This window comes from Pelophylax lessonae (genome assembly GCF_965119305.1).
Source record: "Pelophylax lessonae genome assembly, chromosome: 1".
In the NCBI taxonomy this organism is placed as follows: domain Eukaryota; kingdom Metazoa; phylum Chordata; class Amphibia; order Anura; family Ranidae; genus Pelophylax; species Pelophylax lessonae.
The window spans coordinates 118208931-118222506 of NC_138768.1; the positions used below are offsets into that span (position 1 = coordinate 118208931).

The 13576-nt window shown below is 43.3% G+C and overlaps 1 protein-coding gene across 1 annotated transcript in view; it reads left to right on the plus strand.

The window, feature by feature from the left end:
* The window catches only part of ADAMTS6 (ADAM metallopeptidase with thrombospondin type 1 motif 6), a 448695-nt gene that overhangs the window by 308879 nt on the left and 126240 nt on the right, over positions 1-13576 (plus strand). The window contains exon 13 of the mRNA XM_082243714.1: positions 156-301. Coding sequence (XP_082099840.1) covers positions 156-301 — 146 coding nt within the window. The remainder of the gene's footprint in view (positions 1-155; positions 302-13576) is intronic.

The window sequence follows — 13576 nt, forward strand, 5'->3', positions numbered from 1 at the left end:
CTCTCTCTTCTTCTCTCCCTCTATATGGGCAGGACAATTTTTTAAGCATTAATACATATCAATAATTGTTTTCAGTTTGGCAAATGTAATTTACTTGCAAAACTTTATGGATTCTGCTAAGGCTGAACTTGATGTATTTCTGAATTGCTTTTCAGTGGTGTTATCAGGGAGAATGTGTCAATTTTGGGACCTGGCCAAAAAGCATTGATGGAGACTGGGGACCGTGGTCAGTTTGGGGAGAGTGCACCAGGACCTGCGGCGGAGGAGTCTCCTCATCTATAAGACACTGTGACAGTCCAGCGTAAGTAGCTAAAGTAAGCCTGAGCCAACCTAAGGAACCATTTGGATCATGTTAAGATTTACAGTATTCTTTTTATGTAGATGTCATTATTTGCGCCTGGCTTGTCTGTGAAAGCCTAAAAAGTTCATTAAGATATTAATGCAGTACTCCAGTTAAAGATCATTTTGCCATAATTAAGAGTTGAGGATAAATGCGTCTGCATGTTGGTTGAATGTACACTGAAGTGTTTGCTGATGTACACAGAGGCATTTTTTCTTTTGGACATTATCAAATCTTGCCGTCCATTCAGACCTCCATTAGGATAATCTGCAGTTGTAGTCCAGAATACTTTCAGTGTCGTTACTAAGTCATCTGTACATAATAACTCTCTGTATTTAGAGTTACATCAATGGAAGTTTTTCCAGCATCCCTTTGATTTTTTTTTTTTTTTTCTGGTTAGACTAGCTTACAAGGAATATACAATAATAGGAAAGGAGAATAAACTAACTGCATGCTGAGGATTCCAATATAACACCATTGCAGCTGGCTTTAGCTCCCCCTCTCCTAAAGATATTTCCTTAAAGCGGAGTTCCGGCCTTGGACATGATTTTTAATAAAAATACCCCCGGGACAGTCAGGGCTGGTACATTCCATAATGGATAGCCTCTGAACTGTCCCAGGTCGCACTTACCTCTTAGAAGAAATACTTACCCTGAAAATTTCTTCTCCAGCGCTGCCATCTCAGGTGTGGGCAGCTGAAGCCAGCGCGTCCTCTTCTGCATCCTCTTCCGTGTCTTCTTCGGTCCCACAATGCACTGCACCGGCCCCGCCGTCACTTCCTGTGCAGGCGCGGCATCCCTACACAGCTTCTGGGCATGCCCAGAAGCTGTTTAGCAGGGAATGATGCGCCTGCACCAGAAGTGACGAGCGGGGCCGGTGCAGGCACATTGATTCCTGGGAGCGATGACGTTCAGCTCCCAGGAGTCAATGCAAGGAGGAAGTGGCGGCGCGGGCCGCTGCCGCAGAGGGAGGAAGAGGAAGAAAGGTGAGTATATTTTCTTCAATAACAAGGTAAGTAAACAAAAAAAAAATTGTGATTATCCATTTGTTTTTCAGGTGACACTCAGCAAGCGGATGGCCCAAAATCGATTTTGTCGATTTTGAGGCCGGAACTCAGCTTTAAATTATATCCTTAAAGCAGAGTTCCACCCAAAAGTGGAACTTCCATTTGTATGCTCCCCCTCCAGTGCTACATTTGGCACCTTTTAGGGGAGAGGGGGAACGGCTACCTGTTTTTGACAGGTACCCTTTCCCACTTCTGGCAGACAGCGTTGCGGTACTGTCCCTCGGAGGTTCAGCCCTCTCCTTCTTCCTCCGCCGCCGGGCCAATTAGAAAGCGCAGCGCGCTTCGCGCATGCGCATTAGGGAACCAGCTGGGAAGCCGAAAGGCTTTACTGCCGGGTTCCCTTACCCTGAATGGTGGCGGCAGCACCCGAGAGCCAATATGATAATCGGCTTCGGGTGCCGACATCGTGGGAACCCTGGACAGGTAAGTTCTAATATTTGAAATTCTGCAGCTACAGTATTTGTATCTGCTGACTTTTTAATTTTTTCTTAGGGGGGCTGAACTCCTCTTTAACTATATATTTGTTTTCAATTTCCTGCAATATTTCAAGCTAGTTACACTGGTTCAAATAGGCATGAGGAGCTCTGTAATGGTCAACTGTAATAACAAAAATGCATTGTGCTTTATTATTATTATTATTATTATACAGGATTTATGTAGTGCCAACAGTGTGTGCAGCGCTTTACAACATGAGGGCAGACAGTACAGTTACAACACAATTTAATACAGGAGGAATCAGAGGGCCTTGGATGAAATACATATGTGACAGCTATGTTACATGCTAGACTAGAGGATTTGTATTTATGTCTATCCAGTCCTGGGATTTACAAAACCCTACCAAACAGCACAGCCAGCTTGTAGACCAGATTTTTTCTTTACCGCCATCAAAGTGATACTAAACACACACTGTTTAATTTACATTGTCCCTTCTATTTCTGTCTATGGATGATGGCACTGTAATCATTTTAATAAAAAAAAAAAAAAAAAAACATGTAAAAAAGTAAAAAAAAAGTACCTTTTGCCTAATCAATATACAGTTGCTACATGACCCCGCTCTTTGCCAACCTTTCTGTAGGGAAAGGTTGGCAAAGCAGGAGGTTATTCTCTGGTCCTCTGGTGCTGGTCACATGTTCCAAATAAAAAAGCAGCCTTTGGAATACAGAGTAATAACAGAGTATACATATATATACTCTTAGTGATACAGAGTATAACTAATATAAATTTGAAATCAAACCTTTATTATTTTTTGGCAATAGCATGGTGTGGGCAGATTTCTGCTAGTCACAGGATGTATCATGTCCCTCCACCCTGTGTCTTAGAACAACAGGGAGGTGATTCCTTCATCAATCTACATGTTATATCCCCCCCCCCTTGTGTTTAGCTGGTTAGGGAGCATGGAGGAGGAAAGAGGGAATGGGCTGTCATTTACCACTGTGTAGATGCCCACATGTGGGACTTTATAGTCACATGGGCTGCTCAGATGTGATAGGGAGGAAATGCTCAACATAGAAGCTCACTGAAAACTGAGCATGTGCAGAGTTGCTGCCACTGCTCTGCAAAATCTCTAGCTGAAATGGGGACATGGACAAGAGGGGCAGACAGAGAGCAGCAGGATCAACCAGGTTTTTTTGCAGAATACAGAAAACAAATCTTATAGTTACTCAGTGAGTAAGAACAGCATTTAATACACCTTTATCGATGTGGGTTTGGTGTCACTATAAGAAATACAGCTAGACCATGGAGGAGAAGCAGCAGACTGATGAGCTTATCTCTCCTCACTCTGCTCTGTCTTACTACTGTATTAGCATGTTGGTTGTCAGCACATGAGTGCTGCAGCGCATCTGATTGGTTCTTTGCGCTGCTTCTCTCTTTCCTATTCCTAATTCTGTGGTGTTCAGGGACTGCAAGAGGCTGATATCAAGTCCAGCTCAGGGACTTATTCCAATTGCTTTGAAAAAGACCCTTTGATGAATGCATTCCTGCATTGGTGTTTTTTTCTTATCTGCTGGTAGTTCAGCTTTAAAGAGAGTTTGAACTTTTCCTTTGCCAATAGCCAAGACTACATTATTCTAATTTCCTTGCTAGGACAAGTTCTCACATTTTATTTTTAATTATGGTGTTCTTGCTGTTAATTGGAGGGGATGATGTCATACATCAAAACAGTATAATAGAGAGATGGGGTCATTAAAAGGGGAATGTGAGAAGAGGGATTCCTCTATGGGACCACACTGATGGATAGGATGCAGGGGTCTGATTGAAAACCTCCAAGTATATTTATCTGTATGTAGTGATACAATGGCTAGTCAGTTGACAGCAATTCATTTAACTGCTTGCCGACCGCCGCAAGTAGATTTACTGCGGCGGTCAGCCCCTGCCAGGCAGAGTGACGTTAATTAACGTCACTAGCCTGGGAGGGTCTGGGGAGCGAGCGCGCGCCCGCGGAGGCGCGCTCCCGCTCCCGCGCGGTCACGCACCCCCCCGCGCGTGTGACCAGCAGACCCAATGTCCGCCGGCCACTCGGCGATCGTCGGGGGAAGAGGGAGAATGTCAGGCAGCTTGTGTAAACAAGCTGCCTGTCATTCTCATCGCTGTAAAGACACTGATTACTCGGATCTAGTATGTAGATCCGTTGATCAGTGTCCTTACAGCTAGAGCCACAGCCAATCACAGTAAGAATCACGCCCCTAGGGACACACACAGCCCCTCCCTCCCAAATAAAGTTAACCCCTTCACTGCCAGTGTATTTTTACAGTAACAGTGCATATGTATAGCACTGATTACTGTAGAAATGTCACTGGTAACCCCAAAAGTGTCAAAAATGTCAGTCAAGGGTCCGATCTGTCCGCCGCAATGTCGCAGTACCGCAAAAAAAATCGCAGATCGCCGCCATTACGCGTTAAAAAAAAAAACAACAAAAATGACAAAAATCTTTCCCTTTGTTAGTAAACGCGATAACTTTTGCGCAAACCAATCAAAATACGCTTTTTGCGATTTTTTTTACCAAACATAGGTAGGATAAAACAAATTGGCCAAAAATGTTAAAAAATGTTGATTTTTACATTTTTTTTTGGGGAATTTCATATAAAAAAATGTGAAAAATATTGCTATTTTTGCAAAATTGTCGCTCTTTTTTTGTTTATAGCGCGTGATCAAAAAATCGCACAGGTGATCAAATACCACCAAAAGAAAGCTCTGTTTGTGGGAAAAAAAGGACGTCAAATTCGTTTAGGTACAGCGTCGCACGACCGCGCAATTGTCCGTTAAAGTCACGCAGTGCCGCATCGCAAAATACCCCCTGGTCTTTTAGCAGGAAAATCCTCCGGGGCTTAAGTGGTTAAAACGGTATTAAACCAAAAAGCAAATGTGTGTTTTTTTATATTGCAGCTTATTATTTCCTAAATGTGGTGGCTGCATTTATTTTCTTTTTTTAGGCTTTCTTTCCTTTATTTTCACCTGGTGATCCTGCCAATAAGTCAGTTGGTTTTTCAACAGAGTAAAAGGTAAGTTCACCTTTACAAACAAACTGCCGATGCAGGTAAGGAGTGTTTGTAGATAAAAACAATCCATCCAACTCTGACTAAGGCCCCTTTCACACATACGGACCGGACCGTTCATTTCATCAGTTCAGTCACGTTCTTTTTGTCATCAGTTTTTTTCAGTCAACATCAGTTTTTCATCCATTGTCATCCATTTTTCATCCATTTTCATCTGTTTCCATCCGTTTTTCATCAGTTTTCCATCCGTTGTCATCCATTTTCTATCCGTTTTCATCTATTCCCATGCATTTTTCATCCATTTTCATCCGTTTTTATCCATTTTTCATCAGTTTTTCATCAGATCAGTTTTTTTAACGGATGAAAAATAGGGCTTTTGTCCGTTAAAAAAAACGGATGTTGATGGAAGCAGATTAAAACATATGTAAATGCATGATTATCCATTTACATCCATTTTTCCATAGGAATGCATTGATGTCCATTTTTCATCCATCAATAAATGGATGAAAAACAAACAAATGGACAACGTGTGAGAGGCGCCTGAAGATGAATTATGCCCTTGCTACGGGTGTAGGCCATTTACATACCTCATGAAGCCTGACAGAAAAACTCCAGGACGTTGCTAGGGCTTTGCTAAGTGAGGCCTACTTGTTACTGCTCCACCATCAGAGGAGAGAGCTCTTTCTCTGATTCAAACCCCCTCACGTGCTCTTTCTCTCGCCTGATACTGTAGCTCTGAGCTCAGCATTTGAGAGCTCACTCCTGTGACGGTGAGCAGTAATGACTAGGCATTGCAACACCCTGGGAGTATTCCAGTCAGGCTTCATGAGGTACATAAATGGCCTACAGCTATAGCAATGGCCTTATTCAACTTTAGTCAGGAGCTGCACAGTTTGTTTTTATCTACAGACACCCCTGATCTGCATAGGCAGTTTTTTTTTTTTTGTTGTAAAGATGAACTTACCCTTTAAGCTGTTCTGCAGCTATACTGTAGCACTTAGAGGGTTGGGATAAACCATTTTACCACTTGCCGACTGCGTAACGTACATTTACTGCGGCAGGTCAGCGCTTTTGTGCGAAATCACGTACCTGTACGTAATTTCGTGCAATAGCCACTAGGGGGCTGATTGGACATAGGGGGAGCCAATCAGCGGGGCCAGCAGACCCGATGTCCGCCAGCCACCCGCAATCATTTGTGTAAAACTATATGTGTTAAAACCCGCGCTAAGGTAAAAGGTATATAAATGATTAATTCCTGCAGCTGCTGCTCACTTGGGTAAAAACCAAGGAAGAATAGTAAAACGATCTAAAACAGCACTATCAGGCATAAATAATCACAATTATGATGAATAATAAAGTGTACCAGTGCTTAAATATATAAAAATATCCAATTCATACAATAGTGTCAGACAAATATATAATTGTTGATAAAGTGCACAAATAAAATTAAGTTAAAGTGCATTCATAATACATTCATGGTGCAAAAAGTGCAAAAGTGCTGGATACTGTGCAGTCCAAATTAATTGTCCACCTGAAATTGAGCTAAAGTGCTGAAAAAAGTGCTTGAAGTGTTCCACACAAGTGCTAAGGTGCTTTTAAGGAAACCCCTTTTGGGGATGCACTCACCAGACCTAAAATTTATTCAAGCTTTAAAACGCAGTAATTTTCCACAGGGTGGCCAGTAGGGATGGATGAGTCTACACAGCCTCCAACACACCTCCAGCTTTCTCTATGTTCTCCCCTTGATCAGATGCAGAGTCTGCTGAATGCTCAGACCAGAGGAGGTGGAGACAAGTGGGTGCTGCAACTGCATAGAGAGGCGCAGGATCTGTGGGAGGAGTTCTGACCTCCTCTCTGCTGGGACAAGGTGGGGGTTGAGCTGTTGTACCCCCTTGTCTCCACCCCTACCTTGTCCCAGCAGAGAGGAGGTCAGAACTCCTCCCACAGATTCTGCGCCTCTCTATGCAGTTGCAGCACCCACTTGTCTCCACCTCCTCTGGTCTGAGCATTCAGCAGACTTTGCATCTGATCAAGGGGAGAGCATAGAGAAAGCTGGAGGTGTGTTGGAGGCTGTGTAGACTCATCCATCCCTACTGGCCACCCTGTGGAAAATGACTGCATTTTGAGGCTTGATTACATGTTAGGTCTGGTGAGTGCATCCCCAAAAGGGGTTTCCTTAAAAGCACCTTAGCACTTGTGTGGAACACTTCAAGCACTTTTTTCAGCACTTTAGCTCAATTTCAGGTGGACTATTCATTTTGGACTGCACAGTATCCAGCACTTTTGCACTTTGCGCACCATGAATGTATTATGAATGCACTTTAATTTAATTTATTTGTGCACTTTATCAACAATTATTTATTTGTCTGACACTATTGTATGAATTGGATATTTTTATATATTTAAGCACTGGTACACTTTATTATTCATCATAATTGTGATTATTTATGCCTGATAGCGCTGTTTTAGATCGTTTTACCACCCGCAATCATTCCCAAGAGAGGCAGAACAGCGGTCTACCTATGAAAACAAGGCGGATCGCCATTCTGACAGGGGAGAAGATAGAGATCTTGTGTTCCTGCTAAGCAGAAACACGGATATCTGTCTTTCCCCAATCAGTGCAACCACCACACAGTTAGAAAGCACCCCCTAGGGACAAACTTAACCCTTTGATCGCCCCTGATGTTACCCCTTCCCTGCCATTGTCATTAGTACAGTAACAGTGCATATGTTTAGCACTGATCACTGTAGTAATGTCACTGGTCCCCAAAAAAGTGTCAAAAGTGTCAGTTAGGTGTCCAATCTGTCCACTGCAATGTCGCAGTCCCACCAAAAATTGCTGATCACTGTCATTACTAGTAAAAAAATAAATAAATAAAAATGCTGTAAAAATATCCCATAGTTTATAGACGTGATAACTATTGCACAAACCAATCAATATGCTTATTGGGATTTTTTTTTTACCAAAAATATGTAACAGAATACAAATTGGCCCAAATTGATGAATAAATTCGATTTTTTTTATTTTTATATTGGATTTGTTTTATAGCAGAAAGTAAAAAAAAAAGTTTTGTTTTTTTTTTCCAAATTCTCGCTCTTTTTTTGTTTAAAGCGCAAAAAATAAAAAAACACAGAGGTGATCAAATACCACTAAAAAAAGCTCTATTTGTAGGGAAAATAGGGCATACATTTTATTAGGGTACAGTGTTGCACGGCATGCAATTGTCAGTTAAAGTAACTCAGTGCCCTATCGCAAAAAATGGCCTGGTCATTAACCTTCCTAGCGGTATTCCCGAGTGTGACTCGGGGTAATATTTTAGAACCAAAAGCGGTAACCCCTGAGTCACACTCGGTATAGTGCTAGGAAGATCGCTGGATGCTGGAAGAGGTTTTACTTAGCTTTTCTCCGGGATCCAGCGAAGAATGCGGGCGGTATGCGGCGGCGGAGCTTCCTCCCGATCGTCAGCGAGCCCCGGCTTCCGTCTCCGGCGACGTGACGTCCGCCGGGGGGTGGAACCGGCGGCAAATTCGAATGTAAAACACACCAAACACACTGATACCGTTCAAAATAAAAAAAAATCACATTACATTGCCCCCCAGTGCCCTTTCCTGCAGTTTTACTGTACTTTTTATGTAAATATATGTGTGTATATATATATATATATATACATAATTCTTGTGAATAAGCAGCCCAAACCAACTGTATACATATTATATACGTATATATATATATATATATATGTGTGTATACATACATATATATATATATATATATATAATAAATGTATACAGTTGGTTTGGGCTGCTCATTAACAAGAAATACATGCAAAATAATGGTACCGCTTTCAGCACCTAAAATCCAAAAGAATCATACCGCCAGGGAGGTTAAGGGGGTAAAACCTTCCCTGTGAGTTTGGCCTCAAATTGTAAGTGTATTTAAATCTGCTAGTACATTTAACACTTCCCTCCCCCCAAATTAACAATGATGCTATCCAAAGGTGTCCATATTCTCCTTCATCCAGGGTGGCAGGACTCTAATCAGGAGGTGTGTTATTGGCCAATTTACCAGGTGAAAAGGAAACTAATGCAGCCACCACATCTAATGATCGGTAAGCTGTAATTTCTTACATTTTGAGGGGGGTAGGGGGGTTTAATACTGCTTTAAAATCTTTAAATATTTAAAAGTGGAATTAGGTATGTTTTAACTACTTGCCGACTGCCTAAGGTACATTTACTGTGGCAGGTCGGCTCGATTACGCGAAACTACGTACCTGTACGTTGTTTAGTGTAATAGCCAGTGGGGGCGTTCACGTGCCACCAGAGGTACCCGCTGATAGGCCAGAGGGGGAGCCAATCAGCAGATCCGGCGGACTCGATGTCCGCTGGCCACCCACGATCGCTCCCCATAGAAACAGAACGGCGGTCTGCCTATGTAAACAAGGCAGACCGCCATTCTGTCACAGGTGAACACAGTGATCTTGTGTTCCTGCTATTTAGGAACACAGATCTCTGTGTTCATCTAGTGAGTCCATCCCCCACACAGTTAGAAAGCACCCCCTAGGGCAGTGATGGCGAACCTTGGTACCCCAGATGTTTTGGAACAACATTTCCCATGATGCTCAACTACACTGTAGAGTGCATGAGCATCATGGGAGATGTAGTTCCAAAACATCTGGGGTGCCAAGGTTCGCCATCACTGCCCTAGGGACACACTTAACCCTTTGACAGCCCCTGGTGTTAACCCCTTCCCTGCCAGTGTCATTAGTGCATATTTTTTAGCACTGATTACTGTATTAATGTCACTGGTCCCCTCAAAAGTGTCAGTTAGGTGTCCGATCTATCTGCCGCAATGTTGCAGTCTTGCTAAAAATCGCTAATCACCGCCATTACTAGTAAAAAATAAATAAAAAAAATATAAAAATGACATAAATCTATCCCCTACTTTGTAGACGCTATAACTTTTGTGCAAACCAATCAATATACGCTTATTGGGATTTTTTTTACCAAAAATATGTAGCAGAATACATATTGGCCTAAATTGATGAAAAAATTAGATTTTTTTTTATCGGCTGTGTTTTATAGCAGAAAGTAAAAAATATTGTTTTTTTCAGAACTATTTTTTTGTTTATAGCGCGCGAAAAAAACAAAAAAAAAACGACGATCAAATACCACCAAAAGAAAGCTCTATTTGTGGGGGAAAAAATACATACGTTTTTTTTTTTTGGATACAATGTTGCATGACCGCGCAATTGTCAGTTAAAATAACGCAGTGCCGTATCGCAAAAAATTGCCAGGTCCTTAAGGGGGTAAAACCTTCTGGTCCTTTAGTGGTTTATATATGGCATTCAATGGATTTTGAAAATCTGCACATTTTCTTTTTGAAGGAATGGGTATACGCTTACAGGGAAGCCACCAGAGAAGTGAGAACCTAAAAATAGATTTATTACCACCAAATAATAAATAACGTCAAACAGCCATTTTTTTCTATTTTTTCATTGTTTTTACACTTTCCTGGAAGTTAAACTATTTCACAGTTCTGTCATTCCCCAGGGCCTGTTTGGCCGTGTCTCTGGTAAACTCCAGCTCCTAATATATTACATGACAAAGTGAGGTCATTATTCACAACCACTTGGCACTTACCACCTTTTTCTATATCAGGAGAGATCTATTTTATGTGTTATATTGTAGTTTTGAAAGGGAGAACGCTGACAGTACTTACAAAGGCTTGCAGGTCACTAGGAAAGTCTTAGTTGGAATCACAGGGAAAATGGTGTAGTGGAAAGCAAAGTATTCCAACTCTTGGCCTGCTGTGCGGTAGAAAAGTACCGACAATTATCATTTTTAATGGAAACTTGTACTGGGCTAAATATATAGACTGCCAGTGCTGACCTTCTCCTGCAAATACTAGCTGCCTGGATACGGCTGGCTTCAATACTTTCTGTGTCAGTATGCAGCCAGTGAAATTACAACACTTGATCTGTACACTTGTTCCTGGTAAGCATGTGAACATTGGTAAATGCCATTGGATTAGCATTAAAGGGAACCTGTCACCAACTTTAAAAAATGCAGGTTAAAAGCACAGAAAAAAGAAACAAGTCTTATAAATGCTTACATGCAACGTTTTTCCTTTCCATGAATAATTTTTTATTCACTTGCAGTGTGATTTTAAATTTACGAGTGAAATTGACCACTCCAGGAAGTGTCAGTTATCAAGCAGGGCCACAGGGGTTGATTTACTAAAACTGCAGAGTGCAAAAGCTGAGGCAGCTGTGCATTACAGCCAATCAGCTTCTAACTTCAGCTTGTTCACAATAAAACCTGGAAGCGGATTGGTGTCTATGCAGATCTGCACCAGACTTTGCACTCTCCAGTTTTAGTAAATCATAAGCCTCTACTATTCTGTGTGTGTCTAATTCCTGTCTGTGCTGGCCCTGCTCCTGAAGAAAAGGAGGGGGGGGGGGGGGTGCCACCTGAGTGTAGTATTAAAGTATAGGTTTTATTTACACATGGTTAAAAACACTTACAAGATCAGGTAAGAGTGCACGAATATCCCACCAGCCGGATCCAGGTCACTGGCTGTGGATGGATGGAGACACGAATGCCCTGTTGCAACAGGAAGTGTCATGCTAACCAGCGTAGACCGCACAGGTGGGAGGGGTTGGAGTCATGGCTGTACTGTTATTCATAGGCTAAGCGCTCGGAGCTCACAGCTCCTTCTACTGGCCATGTGTCAGGGTGTAAGGAAAACAGACAGCATGAAAATGCAAGTAAAAAAAAAACTAGTTTATTAGAGCAACAACAATAAACACACAGCAAGAGTGAGGAGCGAAATCAGGAACAGCCGGGGTCAAGTTCATAGCGGGTAGTCATCCAAGCCGGGATCGAGTCTAGAAGTGGGTAGTCATCCAAGCCGGGGTCGAGTCCAGAAGCGGGTAGTCATCCAAGCTGGGGTCGAGTCCAGAAGCTGGTAGTCATCCAAGCCGGGGTCGAGTCCAGAAGCGGGTAGTCATCCAAGCCAGGGTCGAGTCCAGAAGCAGGTAGTCATCCAAGCCGGGGTCGAGTCCAGAGGTGGCTAGTCATCTAAGCTGGGATCGAGTCTAGAAGCAGGTAGTCATCCAAGCCAGGGTTGAGTCCAGAAGCAGGTAGTCATCCAAGCCGGGGTCGAGTCCAGAAGCAGGTAGTCATCCAAGCCAGGGTCGAGTCCAGAGGTGGCTAGTCATCTAAGCTGGGATCGAGTCTAGAAGCAGGTAGTCATCCAAGCCAGGGTTGAGTCCAGAAGCAGGTAGTCATCCAAGCCGGGGTCGAGTCCAGAAGCAGGTAGTCATCCAAGCCGGGGTCGAGTCTAGAAGCGGGTAGTCATCCAAGCCGCGGTCGGGTCCAGAAGCAGTTAGTCATCCAAGCCGGGATCGAGTCTAGAAGCAGGTAGTCATCCAAGCCAGGATCGAGTCCAGAAGCGGGTAGTCATCCAATCCGGAGTTGAGTCCAGAGGCGGGTTGACTGCCGATGCAGGGTCGTCTGCTGATGCCGGGTCATCTGCCGATGCCGGGTTGCCTGCCAATGCGGAATCGAGACCCAGGAAGGTCATCACCCAAGCCAGGTCATACACGGAGGAACACGGAGAACAGAAGATTGCTAGCAGTGATGAACCTTGGAGCACAAACACAAGGGCAAAGGACTGCAAGCCAACAGGTGATATATATAGTCAGGTGTGCAACAGAGTTTATAAAAACAACAGTCTGCACATGTCCAAGATGGCTGCCAACAGGAAGGGAAGGTAAGACCTTGACACATGTAGGATAAAACCTATACTTAATACTACACTCAGGTGGCGCCCCCCCCCCCTTTCTTCATGTCATTTCAGAGTTTGACTGTGGCTGTTACTAAATCCACGTTATAATTCATGGACTGAGATTGTTTCTCCCCTCCTTTTTCTCCTTAAAATTGTTTAGAGATTTTCTTTGATTGGGGCATACACCTTCTGTGTGTAAGAACTCTTGCTTTTTATTCTGTAAGCTGGCCCTGCTCCACCTCCCACATAACCTTTTATGTACTGGGAGAACTGAATGGAAATACTTTAGAGCTGTAATTTGACTGAAGGCTCTAAAACTGCTGTGACTGCTAACATCACATCCAAGATGGCGGTGCCCAGCTGTAGTATCATGCCTTTTGGATATCCACACAATGGAGATTATACAGGTGAAAAACACGCATACAATATGGTAAATGCTCATAAAATTTTCTGGGAAAGTTTGTAGTTGAATTGAATGTCCTGGCCTAAGGGTCTCTTTAAAGTGATTGTAAAGTCTTGTTTTAAAAAACCAAACATGTTATACTTACCCAGTGGCGTTGCGTGGGGGAGGGGCATGGCTCCGGGTGCAATATTTAGAGGGGTGCATCCCACGCCAGTGTCACTTCGTCCTTATCCTTATTTTTGTACAGACTCGCTCACTGTGCTCCGGCCGCCATGCTCAGGCTCAGCGATGGGTGGCGGGTGCCCTGTTATTGGGCGAACGGGGTCATGTGTGACGGCAGGGCTAGCCTGTCTGTGATCATGGGAGGCACATGTGCAAACTGTTGCTCCTGGAATCCCGCCTCTGGCTCGCTGTCCGAGCCGCCGCATCACCATCTTCTCCTCCTCCGCTCCGGACCGGATCTCTGATTTCCCTGTTGTGGCAG